At 43.5% G+C, this 25044-nt stretch overlaps 1 protein-coding gene and 1 long non-coding RNA gene across 4 annotated transcripts in view; one reads left to right on the forward strand and one right to left on the reverse strand.

The window, feature by feature from the left end:
• The window catches only part of LOC130369023 (uncharacterized), a 71342-nt gene extending 47774 nt beyond the window's left edge, over positions 1–23568 (reverse strand). The window contains exon 1 of one of the 2 annotated variants that reach the window (XR_008892647.1): positions 23459–23568. This is a non-coding gene — a long non-coding RNA (uncharacterized LOC130369023). Of the gene's footprint in view, positions 1–23210; positions 23344–23458 lie in introns of those variants that run through there. The other variant, XR_008892646.1, reaches the window with a different exon arrangement.
• The window catches only part of CPNE8 (copine 8), a 517377-nt gene continuing 507377 nt past the window's right edge, over positions 15045–25044 (forward strand). The window contains exon 1 of one of the 2 annotated variants that reach the window (XM_056573670.1): positions 15045–15286. In XM_056573670.1, the coding sequence (XP_056429645.1) occupies positions 15183–15286 (104 nt within the window). In that variant the 5' untranslated portion in view covers positions 15045–15182. Of the gene's footprint in view, positions 15287–23391; positions 23621–25044 lie in introns of those variants that run through there. The other variant, XM_056573669.1, reaches the window with a different exon arrangement.

Consider the following 25044-nt stretch of genomic DNA (forward strand, 5'->3'; position numbering starts at 1 on the left):
TGAAAATGAAATAAAATTTTTTACTAAAATGCTGATGTTACCCCAAATTTTTCATTTTCACAAGGGTTAATAGGTGAAAATGTCCCCCAAAATTTTAAACCTTATTTCTCTCAAGTAAGGAAATACCTCATATGTGGATGTAAAGTGATCTGCGGGTGCACTAGAGGGCTCAAAAGGGAGGGAGCGACATTGGGCTTTTGGAAAGGGAATTTTGCTGAAATGGTTTTTGGGGGGAATGTCCAATTTAGGAAGGCCCCATGTTGCCAGAAAAGCAAAAAACACCCCACATGGCACACTATTTGAGAAACTACACCCCTCAAGGAATGAGGCAAGGGGTGCAGTGAGCATTTACACCCCACTGATGTTTGACAGATCTTTGTAACAGTGGGCTGTACAAATGAAAAATTAAATTTTTCATTTTCATGGACCACTGTTTCAAAAATCTGTCAGTCACCTGTGGGGTGTAAATGCTCACTATACCCCTTGTTACGTTCCATGAGGGGTGTAGTTTCCAAAATGGGGTCACATGTGGGTATTTTTTTTTGTGTTTATGTCAGAACAGCAGCCACCCCTGTGCAAATCAACAGTTTTGGCCTCAAATGTACATGGCGCTCTCACTCCTGAGCCTTGTTGTGCGCCCGCAGAGCATTTTACGTCCACATATGGGGTATTTCCGTACTTGGGAGAAATTGTGCTACAAATTTTGTGGGTCTTTATTTCCTTTAACCTCTTATGAAAATGAAAAGTATGGGGCAACACCAGCATGTTAGTGTACGGATATACCCCATATGTGGCCCGAAATTGTTGCCTTGAAATAAGACAGGGCTCTGAAGTAAGAGAGCGCCATCAGCATTAGAGGCCTAAATTAGGGATTTTTAGAGGGGTGTACCCATATGCAAGCGTTTCACTTGCCTCCCCCCACCAATACTGTACATCAGTTTTCCCCAAACAGGGTGCCTCCAGCTGTTGCAAAACTCACCACATGCCTGGACAGTCAATGGCTGTCCGGCAATACTGGGAGATGTTATTTTGCAACAGCCGGAGGCTCTGTTTTGGAAAAACTGACGTACAAGACGTTTTTAATTTTTATTGGGGGGGGGGGGGGGGGGGTTTGGTGGGGGGCGCGACAGTGTAAGGGTGTAGTGTATACGTAAAGTTTTACGCTTTATTTAGGGTTAGTGTAATTTAGTGTTTTTAGGGTACATTCACACGGGCCGGGGTTTATAGTGAGTTGCTACAACTCCCAGCATGCACTAACAGACCGTGATCATGACCGATGGGGGGGTTTGTAATCTTTATTGTGTGTGTCAATATGATTAAAATGATACCCTTGTTTACATGCTTTTATATTACTGTACTACTTTTAAAATAACTAATTCTTTCTGTAAAAAAGGCTGTTCGAGGGCTGATTTTTTTTGCACTGTGATCTGTAGTTTTTATTGGTACCTCTTGTGCCTGTGAGTGATTATTTGATCACTTTTTATTCCATTTTTTCTGTGATGTGACCAAAAATCTCCAATTTTGGATTTTTTTTTTACGTTTCCGTTGTCCACTGTACCAGATCATTAACATTATGTTACGTTTTGCGCTCCGGCCGCACACGCTGGCCATGAGCGCATGGTCCCGTTACCTGAGCTCGTGTCCCCGTCCTCTAGAGCACGCGCCGGAGCTTTAAGGTTTAAAGGGCCAGTGCGCTCATTAGTGTAATTCACCTGTGGCTCATTGATAAATTTCTCCACCCTCCTCACTTCCCTGCCAGATCTTTGTTGCCTTGAGCCAGAGAGAAAGCATTCCTGTTATTGCCTTGCTGTGTATCTGATCCTTTGCTCTGTGACCTGACCTTGTTCCTTGTCACCTGCCTACTGACCATTTGCTACATTCCTGACTACCCTACTGTGCCTCCCGCCCTGACCTTCTGCTATCCTGATGAACTGTCTTATCACTCCTGTGCTTCGCATCTCATCAGCCACCTGTGTGGTTGAGCCATGTTAAGTGTAGCGACCTGGGTGCCGCTTGCCGCAGCAAGTCCATCCTGCTTTGCGGCGGGCTCTGGGGAAAACCAGTGGCACCTTAGACTCCACTCCCTGGTACGGTCCGAGTCATTTGCCACACAGGTCCAGCGGATCTACATCCACCAGGGTTCCTGTCTTCTGAAACATGAGTATTACACATTATATTTTAATAGTTAGGACATTTACACATGTTGCGATACCAATATGTTCATGAAAGAGGAAATGGGAGCATTTAAATTCTTAGAGGGGGAGGGGCTTGTTCATATTTTTTTAAATATTTATTTAATATTAATATTTATTTTTTCAAGTCCCTGTAGTGAACAATTTTAACAATCTTTGGATTGCTGTTACTGTTTAATGCAATGTATAGGCAAAGCACTGATTAGTAATAACAACAATCTACGCGTATAGCCTAACTCTATGGCCTGCTATGCAAGAGATCCCCAGAATGGCATGGAGCAGGTAAGGAGAGCTCAAGCTACATTTTTCACTCATCAGACCCCTGCGATCGTGTCGCAGGTGGTCCAATGAGTGAATATAAGCACCACAACTGTGATCACAGCATTTGAAGGATTAATGGCGGGTATCAGCTTGATCGCAGGATATTGCAGCGGACGGTGATTAACTGAGCTATAGTGTTATGCGTTGACCACCAGAGACAGGAAGAAGATCAGGACAGGGGAGCTGCAGGAGGTAAGTCAAAGTTTATTTTTTTAATTGTGGCAGGCCTAGCATATGGACAGAGAAAAAAAAATTACCAGAGAATCCCTTTATTGTAATGTTCAACATCCCTTTCTGTGTCTTGATCAGTGGCCTAAAGCCACTAACCCTTCTTAAACACCAGTTACAATTCAAGTGATTAAAAAGTGCCAGTCTGACCATTGTGATGCCAGTTTTTATGTCCAGACTGCACATAATGAAGTTTGATGAGGGCATCCCTCACTGTGTCTTAGCAGTGTGAGATTGTTTACCCCTTTAAAATCCCAATAATAGATGCCCATTTCTGTGCCCACAATTTGTGTTTTTAGACTGTATTCACCTCAGGGCACTTCAGCAAAATGTGACTGAGTATTAAAGGAGTAATGGCAGCGCCAATTAATGCAGGTGCAAAGGTCATATAATCAAAGGTTATGCAATAGTGTAATGTAGTTCCATTACCGTTTCTGCAGCATTACCCTCCAATCACTCAATCCACTGGAAATTCTGCATGTAACTCGAAGAATTACTGTCAACCGCAATAGGACAGTATACCCATATAATTTTAGATCAATACATTTCCCAGTATGGCAGATTAGCCTAAAAATGTACATGCAATGAACGACGCTGATGCAAAAAAAATTGTAGCATTCAATGTGAAACACATATAAACCTAATACTTGTTCTGTAGCCCTTGAAAAATTTGCCATTATGAAAACTATAGATGAATTGCTTGCCAAAGACATTTAGGTATTGATGATAGCAACAGACAGGCACGTGGGCATATACTAAAAGTTTTATGTGAGAAATATCCTTGGATTGAACATCAATTTGATGTATGGCACCTGGCGAAATCTGTAGGTGGGTTCAGACCGCTGTGGCCCTCTGCAATCTCCTGTATGGCGGACTGGTCACTTTGTGCATGGAACGTCTCCCTTGCAAAGCTGTGGTCAATACGTACGCCACCTCCATATATCTCGATGCAAGATATCCGATTGCTCACAACGGTCTAAGTCTAAGATCCTTTGGATTCGGGATAAGTTAGGTTTCAACACTGTAGAGTTATAATTAAAAAAAAAGCCTAGTTGAGGTTATGTTGATAATAAAAAAAATGTATTGTTGATTTGGTATCTCTTCAACTTTTTTTTGAAAAGCACTGTTTGTTTTAAAATAATAGATTTTTAAATATTTTTTAACAAAAGATTTTTAAGAAGTACTGCAGTCGAAGACAACTTATCCCCTATATGCAGAATAGGGCATAAGTGTCTGATCGCTGGGGTCTGACCACTGGGCCCCCCCATGATCTCCCTTACTTGAAAGCCGGAACTGATCTCCATGTATCTCTATGGAAGAGGTGGAGATGCAGCGTTAGTGCTTCTCCATAGAGCTGAATGGAGGGGGCATGTCAGTCGACCTGTTAGTGAGGTAGACACAAGCATTAGCCGTGCAGAGCCGTGGCAGTTCTGGGTCCCCATACGTGAGACTGCAGGGGGATCCCATTGGTTGGACCCACTGCGATCAGACACTTGTCCCCTATCCTGCAGATAGGGGATAAGTTGTCTTCGGCTGCAGTACTCCTTTAATAGTGAAAAGAGTAAAGTTCTCCTGAAAAAAAGGAAAACATCTGGAAAAGTTTCTTCAGAGCTGTATATCACATTTCTTGACTATTATGAAAGTTTGCTATGCCATTAGGGCCCGGGTCAGACAGGAAATCATGATACCATTGAAATCCGGTAAAATTATTATCAGTATCAGGAAATTGCTGCTTAATTGAGCTGACAACGCGGGAGGATATAGATACACGATTTCTCTTCCCCAGAAATACATACATAAGTGCTGTGAATCCACAATACACCATCCACCTGTAGTTTCTAAAGAAAAAAAGTATTTAAAATAATAATGAAAACATAACCGAAATTGGCATTGCTGTTGATTGCTGTTGTGGTGGTTGAGGTGGGTTTCTTCCTCAGAGGTGACAGGAGTCATGCAGTCAAGGGCAACTTATACCCTGTCTGCAGGATAGGGGATAAGTGTCTCATCGCCTAGCTTCTGAATGTTAAACCCCCTCACCCACATGCTGGGCAGTATGTGGCCCTGGCTCTGTTCCTGCAATGACGTATTATAACCGGAAAAAAGCTTTACTTGACTCGCCCCCAGCAGGAATCTTTTTTGTAGAAAGCGAGTAACAGTGTTTGTTTAGCTCCAGCTCTGTGATAGAGAGATACATGGCGGGTGCACATCAAGTACAGTTTTGTGCTGTTGACAATACGTCATTGCAGGAGCAGAGTCAGGGCAACAAGTGGGTATGAGGTTTTTGGGGTGTGTGGCTCACCTACTGAAATTATATTTGGCATAGACTATTATGGTAGGAACACACTTACATGATAGTGCGCATATTTGTTGAGCAATTCATGAAGCAATTGATTTAATTTTTATTATTTAAATGTAAACTAAGTGACTGGACACAGCATAAATTATGCTATTTAACCCCTTAAGGACCAGGCCATTTTACACCTTAAGGACCGGAGCGTTTTTTGCAATTCTGACCACTGTCACTTTAAACATTAATAACTCTGGAATGCTTTTAGTTATCATTCTGATTCTGAGACTGTTTTTTCGTGACATATTCTACTTTAACTTAGTGGTAAAATTTTATGGTAACTTGCATCCTTTCTTGGTGAAAAATCCCCAAATTTGATGAAAAAAATGAAAATTTAGCATTTTTCTAACTTTGAAGCTCTCTGCTTGTAAGGAAAATGGATATTCAAAATATATATTTTTTGGGTTCACATATACAATATGTCTACTTTATGTTTGCATCATAAAATTTATGAGATTTTACTTTAGGAAGACACCAGAGGGCTTCAAAGTTCAGCAGCACTTTTGAAATTTTTCACAAAATTTTCAAACTCACTATTTTTCAGGGACCAGTTCAGTTTTGAAGTGGATTTGAAGGGTGTTCATATTATAAATACCCCATAAAAGACCCCATTATAAAAACTACACCCCCCAAAGTATTCAAAATGACATTCAGTAAGTGTATTAACCCTTTAGGTGTTTCACAGGAATAGCAGCAAAGTGAAGGAGAAAATTCAAAATCTTCATTTTTTACACTCGCATGTTCTTGTAGACCCAATTTTTGAATTTTTGCAAGGGGTAAAAAGGAGAAAATTTTTACTTGTATTTGAAACCCAATTCCTCTCGAGTAAGCACATACCTCATATGTCTATGTTAATTGTTCGGCGGGCGCAGTAGAGGGCTCAGAAGGGAAGGAGCGACAAATGGTTTTTGGGGGGCATGCTGCATTTAGGAAGCCCCTATGGTGCCAGGACAGCAAAAAAAAAACACATGGCATACCATTTTGGAAACTAGACCTCTCAGGGAACGTAACAAGGGGTAAAGTGAACCTTAATACCCTACAGGTGATTCACGACTTTTGCATATGTAAAAAAAATATATATATTTTTTACCTAAAATGCTTGGTTTCCCAAAAATTTTACATTTTTAAAAAGGGTAATAGCAGAAAATACCCCCCAAAATTTGAAGCCCAATTTCTCCCGATACAGAAAACACCTCGCATGGGGGTGAAAAGTGCTCTGCTGGCGCACTACAGGTCTCAGAAGAGAAGGAGTCACATTTGGCTTTTTGAAAGCAAATTTTGCTCTGGGGGTATGCCGCATTTAGGAAGCCCCTATGGTGCCAGAACAGCAAAAGAAAACCACATGGCATACCATTTTGGAAACTATACCACTCGGGGAACGTAACAAGGGGTAACGTGAACCTTAATGCCCTACAGGTGTTTCACGACTTTTGCATATGTAAAAAAAAAAAAATTTTTTTACCTAAAATGCTTGTTTTCCCAAAATGTTTACATTTTTAAAAAGGGTAATAGCAGAAAATACCCCCCAAAATTTTAAGCCCAATTTCTCCCGATTCAAAAAACACCCCATATGGGGGTGAAAAGTGCTCTGCTGGCGCACTACAGGTCTCAGAAGAGAAGGAGTCACATTTGGCTTTTTGAAAGCGAATTTTGCTCTGGGGGCATGCCGCATTTAGGAAGCCCCTATGGTGCCAGGACAGCAAAAAAAAAAAACACATGGCATACCATTTTGGAAACTAGACCCCTCGGGGAACGTAACAAGGGGTAATTTGAACCTTAATACCCTACAGGTGTTTCACGACTTTTGCATATGTAAAAAAATATATATTTTTTTTACCTAAAATGCTTGTTTTCCCTAAAATGTTACATAGGGGTATTCTACGCCAGTGATTCCCAAACAGGGTGCCTCCAGCTGTTGTAAAACTCCCAGCATGCCTAGACAGTCAACGGCTATCTGGCAATACTGGGAGTAGTTGTTTTGCAACAGCTGGAGGCTCCGTTTTGGAAACAGTGGCGTACCAGACGTTTTTCATTTTTATTGGGGAGGGGGGTTGTATAGGGGTATGTGTATATGTAGTGTTTTTTACTTTTTATTTTGTGTTAGTGTAGTGTTTTTAGGGTACAGTTACATGGGCGGGGGTTCACAGTAGTTTCTCGCTGGCAGTTTGAGCTGCGGCAGAAAATTTGACGCAGCTCAAACTTGCAGCCGGATACTTACTGTAATCCTCCGCCCATGTGAGTGTACCCTGTACATTCACATTGGGGGGGGGGGGGGAACATCCAGCTGTTGCAAAACTACAACTCCCAGCATGTACGGTCTATCAGTGCATGCTGGGAGTTGTAGTTTTGCAACCGCTGGAGGCTCCGTTTTGGAAACAGTGGCGTACCAGACGTTTTTCATTTTTATTGGGGAGGGGGGCTGTGTAGGGGTATGTGTATACGTAGTGTTTTTTACTTTTTATTTTATTGTGTGTTAGTGTAGTGTAGTGTTTTTAGGGTACAGTCGCACGGGCGGGGGTTCACAGTAGTTTCTCGCTGGCAGTTTGAGCTGCGGCAGAAATTTTGCCGCACCTCAAACTTGCAGCCGGATACTTACTGTAATCCTCCGCCCATGTGAGTGTACCCTGTACATTCACATTGGGGGGGGGGGGGGAACATCCAGCTGTTGCAAAACTACAACTCCCAGCATGTACGGTCTATCAGTGCATGCTGGGAGTTGTAGTTTTGCAACAGCTGGAGGCACACTGGTTGTGAAACACCGAGTTTGGTAACAAACTCAGTGTTTTGCAACCAGTGTGCCTTCAGCTGTTGCAAAAGCTACAACCCCCAGCATGTACGGACAGCGGAAGGGCATGCTGGGTGTTGTAGTTATGCAACAGCTGGAGGCATACTACTTTGGCTGGGGATGCTGGGGATTGTAGTTATGCAACAGCTGGAGACACATTGGTTTGCTACTTAACTCAGTGTGCCTTCAGCTGTTGCAAAACTACAACTCTCAGCAGTCACCGACAGCCAACGGGCATGCTGGGAGTTGTAGTTATGCAACCACCAGATGCACCACTACAACTCCCAGCATGCACTTTAGCTGATTGTGCAAGCTGGGAGTTGTAGTTATACAACAGCTGAAGGTACACTTTTCCATAGAAAGAATGTGCCTCCAGCTGTTGCATAACTACAGCTCCCAGCATGCCCTTTTTGCATGCTGGGAGTTGTTGCTAAGCAAGAGCAGGAGGCTGTCACTCACCTCCAACGATCCTCGCCGCACAGGTCAGTCCCTCGTCGTCGCCGCCACCGCCGCTGCTCCTGGGGCCCCGATCCCAACAGGGACGCCGGGGATCGGGGTCCCCAGCACTCGGGGTGCACGTCCCGCACCCGCTCACGTCCTCCGGAAGAGGGGCGGAGCGGGTTGCGGGAGTGACACCCGCAGCAGGCGCCCTGATTAGTCGGCTGGTAATCCGGCCGACGAATCAGGGCGATCGTGAGGTGGCACCAGTGCCACCTCACCCCTGCTGGCTCTGGCTGTTCAGGGCCGTCTCTGACGGCCCCGATCCGCCAATAATTCCGGGTCACTGGAGACCCAATTCACCCGGAATTCGCCGCAGATCGCTAGACTGAATTGTCCAGCGATCTGCGGCCATCGCCGACATGGGGGGTCATAATGACCCCCCTGGGCGATATGCCCCGATGCCTGCTGAACGATTTCAGCAGGCATCGGGCACCGGCTCCGCTCCAGATGGTTGCGGGGGGCCGGTAAAACACATGACGTTCTCATACGTCATGTGTCCTTAAGGACTCGGAAATGGAGACGTATGAGAACGTCATGTGTCCTTAAGGGGTTAAAACACTGTGCTTCAAATATGCCAAGTAAGGCAAGGATCACATCGATTGGCAAAACATACAAACAAAAAAAAAAGCGATCGGACAATTAAACGGGTCGGATGCAAATAGCGACTGCCAGGTCATGACAAACCACATTTACTTGCATGGGGTAAAACAGTGATCTGGTAATTTTACAGGAATTCAGCAGAAGAAAAAAATTGTGGTTGCACTATTTTTTCTCTCTGCTAAACTCCTGTTGTTCTGATCAGATTGCAAACGCAACTCATAATAGTGTAGTCAGACAGCAATGTGAACAAGGCCTGGACTGTAAGACAAATAATAAAATTAAATACCAATAAATTATGATAATTTAATACAAAAAGGTTATTACCTATTGGCATCCATGTTGAATTGTTGCTGAGTAAGATGGTCTTCAATAACTGTATAATTTTAAAGCCCTTTTGGATGGGTGCATGGTGACACAGGGGTGATTCTCTCTAAAGGAATTTATTTGCACATGTTACCAACAGCATATGCTTTCAATGACAGATGTCATTCTATGGCAGCACTTACATTTGCACCAATTCGTATTTTGCGCTCCTCATCATGACCCTACTGAGGGTCATTTTGAAAAACAATATGGATGTAGCCTATTCTCTGCATCTATCCTCCCCTCTAGCCTCTGTAATGAGTTCTGTAAACCCTGTATTTTAAAAAAGTATAAACTAATATGAGTATTTAGCCGAGAATCTATGTTTTTGTGGTAAAATTACATAAATTATGCTATTTTGGAATATCTTGATACAAATAAATGTATGACTCCATATCAGCATGGCTTTATGAGGGATCGGTCCTGTCAAACTAACCTGATCAGCTTTTATGAGGAGGTGAGCTCCAGACTGGACCAGGGGCAATCGCTGGATGTCGTATATCTGGATTTATCCAAAGCATTTGATACGGTTCCACATAAACGGTTGGTGCATAAAATGAGAAGGATGGGGCTGGGGGAGAATGTGTAACTGGCTCAGTGATAGGAAACAGAGGGTGGTTATTAATGGTACTTATTCTGATTGGGTGACTGTAACTAGTGGGGTACCACAGGGGTCAGTATTGGGTCCTGTCCTATTTAACCCCTTAAGGACTGAGCCCTTTTTCACCTTAAGGACTCGGCCATTTTTTGCAATTCTGACCACTGTCACTTTAAACATTAATAACTCTGGAATGCTTTTAGTTATCATTCTGATTCCGAGATAGTTTTTTCATGACATATTCTACTTTAACATAGTGGTAACATTTTGTGGTAACTTGCATCCTTTCTTGGTGAAAAATCCCAAAATTTGATGAAAAATTTGAAAATTTTGCATTTTTCTGACTTTGAAGCTCTCTGCTTGTAAGGATAATGGATATTCCCCCCAAAAATTTTTTTATTCACATTTCCAATATGTGTACTTTATGTTTGTATCATAAAATTGATGTGTTTTTACTTTTGGAAGACACCAGAGGGCTTCAAAGTTCAGCAGCAATTTTCACATTTTTCACAAAATTTTGAAACTCGCTTTTTTTCAGAGACCAGTTCAGGTTTGAAGTGGATTTGAAGGGTCTTCATATTAGAAATACCCCACAAATTACCCCATTTTAAAAACTGCAAATCCCAAAGTATTCAAAATGACATTCAGTCAGCGTTTTAACCCTTTAGGTGTTTCACAGGAATAGCAGCAAAGTGAAGGAGAAAATTCACAATCTTCATTTTTTACACTCGCATGTTCTTGTAGACCCAATTTTTGCAAGGGGTAAAAAGGAGAAAATGTTTACTTGTATTTGAAACCCAATTTTTCTCGAGTAAGCACATACCTCATATGTCTATGTTAATTGTTCGGAGGGCGCAGTAGAGGGCTCAGAAGGGAAGGAGCGACAAATGGTTTTTGGGGGGCATGTCACCTTTAGGAAGCCCCTATGGTGGTGCAAAAAACCCCACATGGCATACCATTTTGGAAAGTAGACCCCTCGGGGAACATAACAAGGGGTAAAGTGAACCTTAATACCCCACAGGGGTTTCATGACTTTTGCATATGTAAAAAATATATATAATTTGTTTCCTAAAATGCTTGTTTTCCCCCAAAATTTACATTTTTAAAAAGGGTATTAGCAGAAAATACCCCCCAAAATTTGAAGCCCAATTTCTCCCGATTCAGAAAACACCCCAAATGGGGGTGAAAAGTGCTCTCATTTGGCTTTTTGAAAGCAAATTTTGCTCTGGGGGCATGCCGCATTTAGGAAGCCCCTATGGTGCCTCGACAGCAAAAAAAAAAACCACATGACATACTATTTTGGAAACTAGACCCCTTGGGGAACGTAACAAGGGGTTAAGTGAACCTTAATACCCCACAGGTGTTTCACGACTTTTACATATGTAAAAAAAAAATATTTTTTTTACCTAAAATGCTTCTTTTCCCAAAAATTTTACATTTTTAAAAAGGGTAAAAGCAGAAAATACCCCCCAAAATTAGTAACACAATTTCTCCCGAGTACGGCGATACCCCATATGTGACCCTAAACTGTTGCCTTGAAATACAACAGGGCTCCAAAGTGAGAGCGCCATGCGCATCTGAGGCCTAAATTAGGGATTGCATAGGGGTGGACATAGGGGTATTCTACGCCAGTGATTCCCAAACAGGGTGCCTCCAGCTGTTGTATAACTCCCAGCATGCCTGGACAGTCAGTGGCTGTCTGGTAATACTGGGAGTAGTTGTATTGCAACAGCTGGAGGCTCCGTTTTGGAAACCGTGGCGTTCCAGACGTTTTTCATTTTTATTGGGGAGGGGGGCTGTGTAGGGGTATGTGTATATGTAGTGTTTTTTACTTTTTATTTTATTTTGTGTTAGTGTAGTGTTTTTAGGGTACAGTCACACGGGCAGGGGTTCACAGTAGTTTCTCGCTGGCAGTTTGAGCTGCGGCAGAAAATTTGCCGCAGCTCAAACTTGCAGCCGGATACTTACTGTAAACCTCCGCCCATGTGAGTGTACCCTGTACATTCACATTGGGGGGGGGGGGGGGGGGGGGGAGAAACATCCAGCTGTTGCAAAACTACAACTCCCAGCATGTACGGTCAGTGCATGCTGGGAGTTGTAGTTTTGCAACAGCTGGAGGCACACTGGTTGTGAAACCCCGAGTTTGCCTTCAGTGTGCCTTCAGCTGTTGCAACCAGTGTGCCTTCAGCTGTTGCAAAAGCTACAACCCCCAGCATGTACGGACAGCGGAAGGGCATGCTGGGTCTTGTAGATATGCAACAGCTGGAGGCATACTACTTTGGCTGGAGATGCTGGGGATTGTAGTTATGCAACAGCTGGAGACACACTGGTTTGCTACTTGTTTCATAACCAGTGAGCCTTCAGCTGTTGCTAAACTACAACTCTCAGCAGTCACAGACAGCCAACGGGCATGCTGGGAGTTGTAGTTATGCAACCAGCAGATGCACCACTACAACTCCCAGCATGCACTTTAGCTGATTGTGCAAGCTGGGAGTTGTAGTTATACAACAGCTGAAGGTACACTTTTCCATAGAAAAAATGTGCCTCCAGCTGTTGCAAAACTATAAGTCCCAGCATGCCCATAAGGGAAAGCTGGGAGTTGTGGTGGTCTGCCTCCTGCTGTTGCATAACTACAGCTTCCAGCATGCCCTTTTTGCATGCTGGGAGCTGTTGCTAAGCAACAGCAGGAGGCTGTCACTCACCTCCTGCTGCTGCTCCGGGCACAGGTCAGTCCCTCCGCCGTCGCTCCTGGGGCCCCGATCCCAACATTGACGCCGGGGATCGGGGTCCCAGCTCCTGGGGTCCACGTCCCGCACCCGCTCACGTGCACCGGAAGAGGGGCGGAGCGGGTTGCGGGAGTGACACCCGCAGCAGGTGCCCTGATTGGTCGGCCAGTAAACCGGACGACGAATCAGGGCGATCGTGAGGTGGCACCAGTGCCACCTCACCCCTGCTGGCTATGGCTGTTCAGGGCCGTCAGAGACGGCCCCCAACAGCCTGTAACCCTGGGTCACCGAAGACCCGATTGATCCGGAATCTGCCGCAGATCGCTGGACTGAATTGTCCAGCGATCTGCGGCCATCGCCGACATGAGGGGGGGCATAATGACCCCCCTGGGCGATATGCCGCGATGCCTGCTGAACGATTTCAGCAGGCAGCGGACACCGGCTCCCCTCCGGCTAGAGGAAAAGGACTTGGGAGTTTTAATTAATAGTAAATTTAGCTGTAGTGACCAGTGTCGAGCAGCTGCTGCCAAGGCAAATAAAATCATGGGGTGCATAGGGGCATAGATGCCCATGACAAGGAAATAATTCTACCGCTGTACAAATCACTTGTCAGACCACACATAGAATACTGTGTACAGTACTGGGCACCAGTGTACAAGAAAGATACAGTGGAGCTGGAGAGGGTTCAAAGACGGGCAACCAAGGTAATACAGGGAATGGGAGGACTACTGTACCCAGAAAGATTATCAGAATTAGGTTTATTTAGTTTAGAAAGAAGAAGGCTTAGGGGAGACCTAATAACTATGTATAAATATATCAGGGGACAGTACAGAGATCTTTCCCATGATCTATTTATACTCAGGACTGTATTTATAACAAGGGGGCATCACCTACGTTTAGAGGAAAGAAGGTTTTTACACCAGCACAGACGGGGGTTCTTTACTGTCAAGCAGTGAGACTGTGGAATTCTCTGCCTGAGGAGGTGGTCATGGGGAACTCTAAAAGAATTTAAAAGGGGTCTGGATGCATTTTTGGAGAGTAATAACATCGCTGTTTATGTATATTAGAATTATAGGGACAGAACGTTGATCCAGGGATTTATTCTGACTGCCATATTTGGAGTCGGGAAGGAATTTTTTTACCTCTAGTATGAGGTTTTTTTGCTTTCCTCTGGATTAACTCATTAGGGACTCATTAGGGATATAGGTTGAACGTGATGGACTCTGGTCTTTTTTCAACCTTATGAACTATGTTACTATGTAAATTGTGTACAATTTTCCCTAACTGTGAAGATGAAATGTGGAACACAAAACACAGATTAAATAAAATGTTGACTACGATCATTCGTGGTCCCATTTTGCCATTATCTACTTTGTGAGCAACACAAACAAGGTGGAAAATGGCTGACCATGAGCACCCACTTTCTAAAGCATAATAATACTTATAATTTGTGTAACACGCAGTACACAATGGTAAAAAAAAGGATTTTTTTACCGTTGGAAACAATGAAAAAATTGCCTTACAAATATAAGGCAAACAGCTGGAGGCACCTCTGTTGTAACAATGTTATATACAGGCAACTGTGTGTATTCTTACCATGGTGACCCTCTGTTCGTGCAGGACTTTAGCCCTTGGTGTATAATATCATGGAGGGGACAAATCGGTGTATACTAGGACAGAGGGATTTAAAGAAGGACAGAAGGGGTCCGGTGGATGAAAGGAAAGATAGATATGTGTATATATACAGAAATAAAGGTTTTCAAGGCGTGCTTGTAGTTGGAAAACAGCTGGAGGAAGCCTGGCTCCTCCCAGCATTGCTATACAGCAGAAAGCTGTCAGGGCATGCTTGGAGTTATACTCTTGCAACAGCTGGAGGCACCCCGGCAACTCCAAACATTGCCATATGGCAAAAAGCTGTCAGGGCATGCTGGGAGTGGTAGTTTTGCAACAGCTGGAGTCACCCCGACAACTCCCAGCATTGCCATTCAGCAAAAAAGCTGTCAGGGCATGCTGGGAATTATAGTCTTGCAACAGCTGGAGACACCCCGACAACTCCCAGCATTGCCATACAGCAGAAAGCTGTTAGGGCATGCTGGGAGTTGTAGTTGGGAAACAGCTGGAGGCACCCCTGTTGTAACAACATTATATACAGGCAACTGTGTGTGTTCTTTTCAGTGCTCCGGCTCTGACACTGCTGATTCTAGCTATGTTTACTGTGTTAACATAGCTAAAATGTAGCATGATCACACAGTGGCAGCATGCTTTTCTATAGGTGTGGAAGCTCAGGAGGATGGGAGGGGATATTCATAGAGGAGGGAGCTGGGGCGGAACGTTATGATAATTTCCTTAGGGGGAGAGCAGGGAATCTTGGGCAATGTAGTCTCTATGACACATAACCTTACTCCTTCGGATGGCAAGAACAGCCGAGCAGCTGGACCAATTTGGACCGGATAGACGTTGTTAGATAGGTTCTTCCAGAAACTCTCGGCTTCTCCCCATGTTCTGACCGAATAAACTGGAGATGGAAATGGATTTTAGCTATAGTAATACGGCTTCTCTGGGGAACTTTAACCCCTTCACTGCCAGCATCCCTGCCACCAAAGTGGAGTTAATCATTTCGTGCAGGTGAGGAGACTCTTTCCTGAGGGTATCATACGTGGGCTGCTTGTGGAAAGTTTGGATGTTGAAATCGCTGCCGAGGCTGGGGGGTGTCAGGTTCCCCCCTCGTGTGTATGTGTAGTCTATAGATAGTACACCAAGCTCTGTGCCATGTTTGCCAGGGCTCCATGTCCTGCCTGCCTTTATTTAAGGGGAAACCCCCGTGCTCTTGGCAGACACATGAGTTAGTTTTGTACGAGCAGCTGGCACTCCCAGGAAGCAGGGCAGCACTGCCTACTGTGACAGGACTTTTCTGTTTACAACATTTTCCTCTAAATGATGACTGAATCCAGTGTACATCGTGAAGAAATGTTATGTGTATGTGCAGCCATCACAACAGGTCATGTCTGTCAGCCCGCTTGTGGCTAGTTAATGGGTCTGACAACTATTGACAGTAAGGTGTTATAAGGGTCTATTCACACCACAGAATTTCCACATGCGGATTCCGCCTCGAATTAAGGGTGTACTTCACTGCCCCAGCACTGATTTCGCACTGATTTCAACTAATTCAGCACCAACTCCACACAAAATCCGCACAAGCCAGGATCCACCCAAATGAATGCAGAAGCGGATTGGTGCGGAAATTCTGCCATGTGAATAGACCCTAACTGTGCACATTTCTAACCATGGCAAATATACCACACTTACCAATAGAGAATGTGGGGAATATTGTGGGCACCATTCAATATACTCAACCCTTTAAGGATTGTGATAAATTGATTTAGGTGTCCAAAGTCCATAAAAAGGAAAAACAAAACTGCTGGATCTGTGAATAGATGAATAGTAGTCAGCAAAAGTATATAAATGCATACATAATATATATATATATATATATATATATATTATTTTTATTTTTTTATGTGATATGCATAGATACAAACACACACATATAGGAGATTTATCATTCTTTTCAAACGTATGGCTTTTATATGACAATTTTTTTTCAAATTTGTGTTGCTTACATGCGACCTATTTATCAAATAGTCGCACGACCTTGATAAATAAATCACAGGTTGGCAAAACCCGGGAAACCCGCTTAGGCTAAGTTTCCACTTGGTTTTTTTCCTGGCAGTTTTGGCATCAAGTGACACCCTGACTGGCCTGCCTGGCAATAAATAGCTCCACTCCAACTATCCCACAACAACCCATACACCCTCCTCAGAAATTAAAAACATATTATGCCGCACCATGAATATCCGCACTCGAGGTTTTTTTGTTTCATTTTGAGCCCGCATTTTGTGATGTTGGTGGGCGGAGTCTTGCGTCGCTGCGCTGAGGCAGGAGTTTACGTCAGGAAGGAAGACAGCGCAGCACCAACAGGCACATAAACAATAGTGAAGCCACAAAAAGAAAAAAAAGGGCTATGGATGTTTCTTTTTTTTTTTTTAAGGAAATATCTTAGTGCCACATATGGGTTATTTACGTAGTCGGTAAAAATTCTTACACAATTATTTTGTGCCTTATTCTATTTTAACACAACATAAATTTTAAAATTTAGTGGGTATGCCAGCATGTACGTGTCCTAAAATTAACAAGGTGTACAGTGTGTATTTTCAACCTTAAAATTTATAGAGTTATTAGTTATATAATAAATTGTTTCTATAATTCACAATAACATTGATGTAGTAGCTTTGTTTCATGATGCAGAACGAGAACAGTTGTTAAAGTGGGTGTTTAGTGTCCTTTTCTGTGGACGTATGCACTTTCTGTAAGCCAGGTTGGACCTGAAATACATATGCGACTTTTAACTCCTTGGGGACAGAGGGTGTCCCTCAGCGCACTCCCTTTCTGTAACGCTGGGCCACGCCCAGTAATGCGGGTCGGGCCCAGCACCTAGCAATGGCTAATAGCACGTGGCACTGATCGCGGTGCTGCGCGCTATTAACCCTTTAGAAGTGGCATTATAAGTTGAACGCCACGTCTAAAGTGAAAGTAAAGCACTGCCAGTTAGCTCAGGGGGCTATTTGGGATCGCCACAATGAGATCACGGCATCCCAAACAGCTGTAAAGACAGCAGGAGGGTCCCTACCTTCCTCCATGCTGTCCGATCACCGAATGACTGCTCACTGCCTGAGATCCAGGCATGAGCAGTCAAGAGGCAGAATCATTGATCAATGGTTTCCTATGAGAAACCATTGATCAATGTAAAAGATCAGTGTGTGCAGTGTTATAGTCCCTATGTGAGCTATCACATTGCAAGAAAAAAGTGGAAAAAAAGTGAAGATCATTTAACCCCTTCCCTAATAAAAGTTTGAATCACCCCCCTTCTCCCAATTTAAAAAAAAACTGAGTAAATAAAAATAAACATATGTGGTATAGCTGCATGCAGAAATGTCTGAATTATAAAAATATATTGTTAATTAAACTGCACGGTCAATGGCGTATGCGCAAAAAAATTCTAAATTCCAAAATAGCATATTTTTGGTCCCTTTTTAAATCATGAAAAAATGTATAAAAAGTGATCAAAAAGTCCGATCAATACATATATGGTACCACTAAAAACTTCAGACCATGGTGCAAAAAAAGCACTCATACCACCCCATATGCAGAAAAATAAAAAAGTTATAGGGGTCAGAAGGTGACAATTTTAAACGTATAAATGTTCCTGCATTTTTTCCAGAAGTATGACAAAATCAAACCTATATAAGTAGGATTTCATTAATCGTATGGATCTACAGAATAAAGATAAGGTGTCATTTTTACTGAAAAATGTACTGTGTAGAAACGGAAGCCCCCCAAAACTTACAAAATGTAATTTTTTCTTCAATTTTGTTGCACAATGATTTTTTTTTTCATTTTCCCCGTAGATTTTTGGGTAAAATGACTGATGTCATTACAAAGTAGAATTGGTGGAAAAAAATAAGCCATCATATGGATTTTTAGCTGCAAAATTGAAAGGGTTATGATTTTTAAAAGGTAAGGGGGAAAAAACGAGAGTGCAAAAACTGGAAAACCCTCCGTCCCCAAGGGGTTAAATAGAGATGCAAATTTTTTTCTTCATAAATAGCGACTATCCCATTTGATAAATACACGACCATTGCATGGTAAAAAAAAAAATAATTACTACCTGAGCAGATTTCAGAAATGTGCTTTGGAATAAGCAAAAACCAAAAAATCGCAGCATGTATGGAAAAGTTGGACGTGCGCAAGTACGTGCGACTTTTTTACGCAAAAAAAATCTAATACGAAGCTTGATTAATCTCCTTCATAGAGATTTACCCATATATCTTATATACATACCTGTGTACATAAACATACATAATGTCAGGAACCGGACTGGTATGCGGGTAGTGGGATCCTCTGTGTCAGTGAGGCGATGACGTGGGCCGTACCAGGTGACCGGTTCTAAGAAGTTACTGGTTTTCACCAGAGCCCGCCGGGATGGACTTGCTGCGGCGGTAACTCCCAGGTCGTATCCCCTGATAGCGACTCGACCTCACTGACAGCTGAGACAGGCGTGGTACACAAGGATAAGGCGAAGGCAAGGTCGGACGTAGCAAAAGGTCAAGGAAGGCAGCAATGGTTCGTAGTCAGGGGCAACGGTAAAGGGTCCGGATACACAGGCTAGGGATACACACAAAATGCTTTCTCAGGGCACTAGGGCAACAAGATCTGGCAAGGACAGGAAGGGGAAGTGGGTTTATATGTGTAGGGAATGATTAGAATTGATTGGACCAGGCACCAATTAATGGTGCACTGGCCCTTTAAATCTGAGAGAGCAGGCACGCGCGCGCCCTAGAGAGCGGGGCCGCGTGCGCAGGGACTGAGCAGGAGGATGGGGCAGGTGAATGGAACGGGATGCGACTCGCGGGCAGGCACGTCCCGCCGCGCGGATTGCATCCCTGCCGGGGGACATAGAGCAGCGCTCCCGGTCAGCGAGTCTGACCGGGGCACTGCAAGCAAGATCAGAACACTGCGAGCGCTCCAGGGGAGGAGCGGGACCCGGAGCGCTCGGCAGGGCCGCCATCAGGGGGGTACAACCCATACTCCTGTATGGGGCCCAGGGCTTCAGGGGGGCCCTGCTGTCCCTGGAACTTTTTTTTTTTTCCTTGTCAGTGAGTGACTGCGATTGTCACTCACCGACCACTGGGGGCCCGCCACTGCTCCTAACTGGTTACTTACAGTCAGTGCTGCGGTCAATGCAGGGATACAGGCCAGCATACATGCAGCAGGGCAGGGATACCTCCGGGGCCGGCTGTCTCTTTAAATTTGCAGTGGCCTGCGGGAGGTACTACTTCCTCGCGCACGGTCGCTGCGTATTGATACAGCCGCTGCCCTGCTCCTCATGTACAGTAGTGCTGTGGCGAAGCTGAGGAGAGTTGCTCTGCTGACTGTGCCCTGCGACTCAGTGCGCAGCTGGGCTGGCTGGCTACCAAAGAGGTGAGTGGTGGCAGCGGTGGAAAATGAGCCTGATCACAGGCAGCACCTGTCATAAATTTAAGGAAAAAAAATAAATATATATATATATATATATATATATAATGTGACTTGGGGCTGGGGGGGGGGGGCAGCAGAATCAGTGGCAGGCAGCTGAGCTGGGGCCTGCTGCCTGGGGAAAAGATATGAGGCCCAAACTATATGGATAATGGGGGGCAACAATTAGCAGCAGAAAGGGGCATACAGTTGTTGTAGGCCCCTCTTTGCTAATAGTTCCCCCCCCCCCCCCTATATAGTTGTAGGCCTCTCTGAGAGGGGCCCAGGCCTACCACAACTATGGGGGCAACTATTAACTCAGGGGCCTACCCAAACTATATGGAGCCCCTATATAGTTTGGGTAGGCCCCTCTGTTAATAGTTGCTTCCATATAGTTTGGGTAGGCCCCTCTGTTAACCCCTTAAGGACCAGGGGTTTTTCCATTTTCATTTTTTCCTCATCACCTTCTAAAAATCATAACGCTTTCAATTTTGCACATAAAATTCCATTTTATGGCTTATTTTTTGCGCCACCAATTCTACTTTGCAGTGACATTAGTCATTTTACCCAAAAATGCACGGCGAAAAGGAAAAAAAATTCATTGTGCTACAAAATTGAAGAAAAATTTAATTTTGTAACTTTTGGGGGCTTCCGTTTCTACGCAGCGCATTTTTCGGTAAAAATAACACCTTATCTTTATTCTGCAGGTCCATAAGGTTAAAATGATACCCTACTTATATAGGTTGGATATTGTTGTACTTCGGAAAAAAATCATAACTACCTGCAGGAAAATTTATACGTTTAAAATTCTCATTTTCTAACCCCTATAACTTTTTTTTTTCCGCATACGGGCTGGTATGAGGGCTCATTTTTTTCGCCGTGTTCTGAAATTTTTATTGGTGCCATTTTTGTATTGATTGGACTTTTTGATCGCTTTTTATTCATTTTTTCATGATATAAAAAGGGACCAAAAATACGCTATTTAGGACTTTGGAATATATTAACGATATATTTTTATAGTTCGGACATTTCCGCACGCGGCGATACCACATATGTTTATTTTTATTTACAGCTTTTTTTATGGGAAAAGGGGGGTGATTCAAACTTTTATTAGGAAAGGGGTTAAATGACCTTGGTTAACTTTTTTTTTTCACTTTTTTTTTTTTGTAGTGCTATAGCTCCCATAGGGGGCTATAACACTGCACACACTGATCTCCTATGCTGATCCCTGCAGAGCCATAGCTTTGCACGGATCAGTGAGATAGGGGCTTGATTGCTCCAGTCTGTAGCTCAGGCTTGGAGCAATCAAACCCCGATCGGACGCCGCGGACACAGGTAAGGAGACCTCCGCCTGCGTCCCAGCTGATCGTAACATCGCGATTTTACTGCGATGTCCCCATCAACCCGACTGAGCTGCCGGGAAGAGTTTACTTTCACTTTCAGACGCGGCGATCATATTTGACCGCCGCATCTGATGGGTTAACAGCGCGTAGCACACCGATCAATGCCGCGTGCTGTTAGCCCAGGATCCCAGCTATGATTAGCAGCCGGGACCGACACGGTGTGATGCGGGGTCACGGCGTGACCCCGTTTTAAACACCGGGACCGGGCGTAGGGCATACAGGTACGCCCTACGTCCTTAAGAGGTTAAAGGAGTAGTCTGGTGAAAAATAACTTATCCCCTATCCAAGGATAGAGGATAAGTTATAGATCGCAGGGGGGTCCAAGCACTGGGACCCCCCGCAATCTCCTGCACAGAGCCCCGGCAGTTTTCCGGAAGCTGACGTATGTACCCCTCAGGAAGTCGCCGCCGGCACCCCCCCTCCATGTATCTCTATGGGCTACATGGAGAGGCATGTGGGCCGGCGCTCCGTGCGGGGTATGTTACGCCCCCCTTCCAGCCGACTGCCGGGACTCCGTGCAGGAGATAGTGGGGGGCCCAATGCTCAGACCCCCCACGATCTATAACTTATCCCCTATCCTTTACCAGACAACTCCTTTAATAGTTGCTCCCATATACAGTGGTCCCTCAACATATGATATTAATTGGTTCCAGGAGAACCATCAGATGTTGAAACCATCATATGTCGAGTACATATGTCTATATAAAAATGGTAATTGGTTCTGGGGGCTCGGAACCATTGTATGTTGAATACATATCTCTATGGGAAACTGCTAATTGGTTCTGGGATGACCATTGTATGTGAAGTGTATGGGGAGTGTTTAACAAACCAGGGTGCCTCCAGCTGTTGCACAACTACAACTCCCAGCATGCATGTACAGCCATTGACTGTCTGGGCATGCTGGGAGTTATAGTTTTGCAACAGCTGGAGGCACACTGATAGGGAAACATTGATGTATGGGGTGTATAGTGTGTATATGTATTGTATGTGATGTGTGACATCGCATACAGTACTGTACAGTTCTTTAAATACCTTCAGGGGGGACAGAAAGTCCTCCATTACGATCCTGCCGACTACAGCTCTATAGGAAAGGAAGGGGAGGGCAGCAGCTCATTGGATGCCTGCAGCAAGGTGGGGGGGGGGCTTACACGGAGCTTACAGTATCTGTCCTGCTAACAACTATCTGTCTGTTGCGGAAGTTGTCAGCGCTGTCAGATAGCTGTTTGTACGATGGCCCCGACACACAGCAGCATCGTATGTCGATGCTGCCTTCAACATACGATGGGCACTGAGAGGCCATTGTATGTTGAAATAATCATATGTCGGGGCCATCGTAAGTCGGGGGGTCACTGTAGTTGTAGTAGGCCCAGGCCCCTCTCAGAGAGGCTTACAACTATATGGGAGGAAAACTACTAAGAAAGGCATCTACCCTAACTATATGAAACACATACCCTTAAACCCCTCTATATAGTTTTTATTGCATAACCCCTTAAGAAACATGACATAAACGTAAGCCCTGCAAGCACTTCTGCAGTTTGAAGCGCGCTCAGCTTCATACCTGGTGGGTCTAGGCTGCTATCAGCAGCTGGGACCCAAGGCTAATGGCTGATATCACCGATTGGGTAGTACGCCTTTATAGTACTGAAAATAAAGGGGGGGGGGGGGGGGGGGCAGGCCTTTAGCTGTGTAAGGGGCCCCAAAATTCCTGATGGCAGCCCTGGCGCTCGGCATTACACATAATATATCAACCTACAAACAAGCAAACACACACACACACTATATATATATATATATATATATATATATATATATATATGCTCATATATATATATATATATATGCTCATATATATATATATATATATATATATATATATGTGTGTGTGTACATATATGCAAACACATACATATATATATATATATGTGTGTGTACATATATACAAACACATATATACAGTATATATATATATATATATATATGCACAGATATATGTGTGCACATATATACAAACCATATATAGAGATTTACACACATATACACATACCCGTATACATAAACATACATAATATACCAACCTACAAACATGCAAGCATATATACATGAGGTAAGAATGTATTTTCGGACCGGTGTGCAGATCTCCTTTCACATGAGTGTGTCCTGTGAATAAGACAGTGGCGGCATCCTCCGAGCAGTCCCATAGTGTTCCCGCCCTCCTGCTCCTCCCTCATGTGCTTGCTGTCTGTCAGTGCACGCTGCCTCCCTGTACTAGCTGACAGAGGCGCGAGTGCTGCTGGAGGTGCCCAGCTCTTTCTTCCCTGCTCACCTCAGGTTCTTCCAGAAACTCTCCGCTTCTCCCCATGTTCGGACCGGATAAACTGGGGTTGGAAATGGAATTTGGCTATAGTAATACGGCTTCTTTGGGGGACTTTAACCCATTCAGTGCCAGCATCCCTGCCACCAAAGTGGAGTTAACCATTTCGTGCAGGTGAGGAGACTCTTTCCTGAGGGTATCATACGTGGGCTGCTTGGGGAAAGTTTGGATGTTGAAATCGCTGCCGAGGCTGGGGGGTGTCAGGTTCCCCCCTCGTGTGTATGTGTAGTCTATAGATAGTACACCCGGCTCTGTGCCATGTTTGCCAGGGCTCCATGTCCTGCCAGCCTTTATTTAAGGGGAAACCCCCGTGCTCTTGGCAGACACATGAGTTAGTTTTGTACGAGCAGCTGGCACTCCCAGGAAGCAGGGCAGCACTGCCTACTGTGACAGGACTTGCCTGTCTACCTGATTTTCCTCTAAATGATGACTGAATCCAGTGTACATCGTGAAGAAATGTTATGTGTAGCCATCACAACAGGTCATGTCTGTCAGCCCGCTTGTGGCTAGTTAATGGGTCTGACAACTATTGACAGTAAGGTGTTATAACTGTGCCCATTTCTAACCATGGCAAATATACCACACTTATCAATAGAGAATGTGGGGAATATTGTGGGCACCATTCAATATACTCAACCCTTTAAGCATTGTGATAAATTGATTTCCTTGTCCAAAGTCCATAAAAAGGATAAACAAAACTGCTGGCTCTGTGAATAGATAAATAGTAGTCAGCAAAAGTATATAAATGCATACATAATATGCAAACTTACATAAAATATATATACATTATTGTGATATACATAGATATATAAAAAACACACATACATTATATACATACCTGTATACATAAACATACATAATATACCAACCTACAAACAAGGAAACATACATATTTACATAATATTTATGTGTGTACATATATACAAACATACACACACCTATATAGAGATTTACACACATATATACATACCTGTGTACATAAACATACATAATATATCAACCTACAAACAAGGAAACATACATATTTACATAATATTTATGTGTGTACATATATACAAACATACACACACCTATATAGAGATTTACACACATATATACATACCTGTATACATAAACATACATAATATACCAACCTACAAACAAGGAAACATACATATTTACATAATATTTATGTGTGTACATATATACAAACATATACACACCTATATAGAGATTTACACACATATATACATACCTGTGTACATATACATACATAATATACCAACCTACAAACAAGGAAACATACATATTTACATAATATTTATGTGTGTACATATATACAAACATATACACACCTATATAGAGATTTACACACATATATGCATACCTGTATACATAAACATACATAATATACCAACCTACAAACATGCAAGCATATATACATGATATATTGATATATTTTTATGCACATACACACATATACATGCATACATAATATGGAGACCTACAATATATACATAGCAAAATATAGAAATATGTATGAACGCACACATATATTT

The sequence above is a fragment of the Hyla sarda genome, chromosome 4 (genome assembly GCF_029499605.1).
Source record: "Hyla sarda isolate aHylSar1 chromosome 4, aHylSar1.hap1, whole genome shotgun sequence".
Taxonomy (NCBI): Eukaryota; Metazoa; Chordata; class Amphibia; order Anura; family Hylidae; genus Hyla; species Hyla sarda.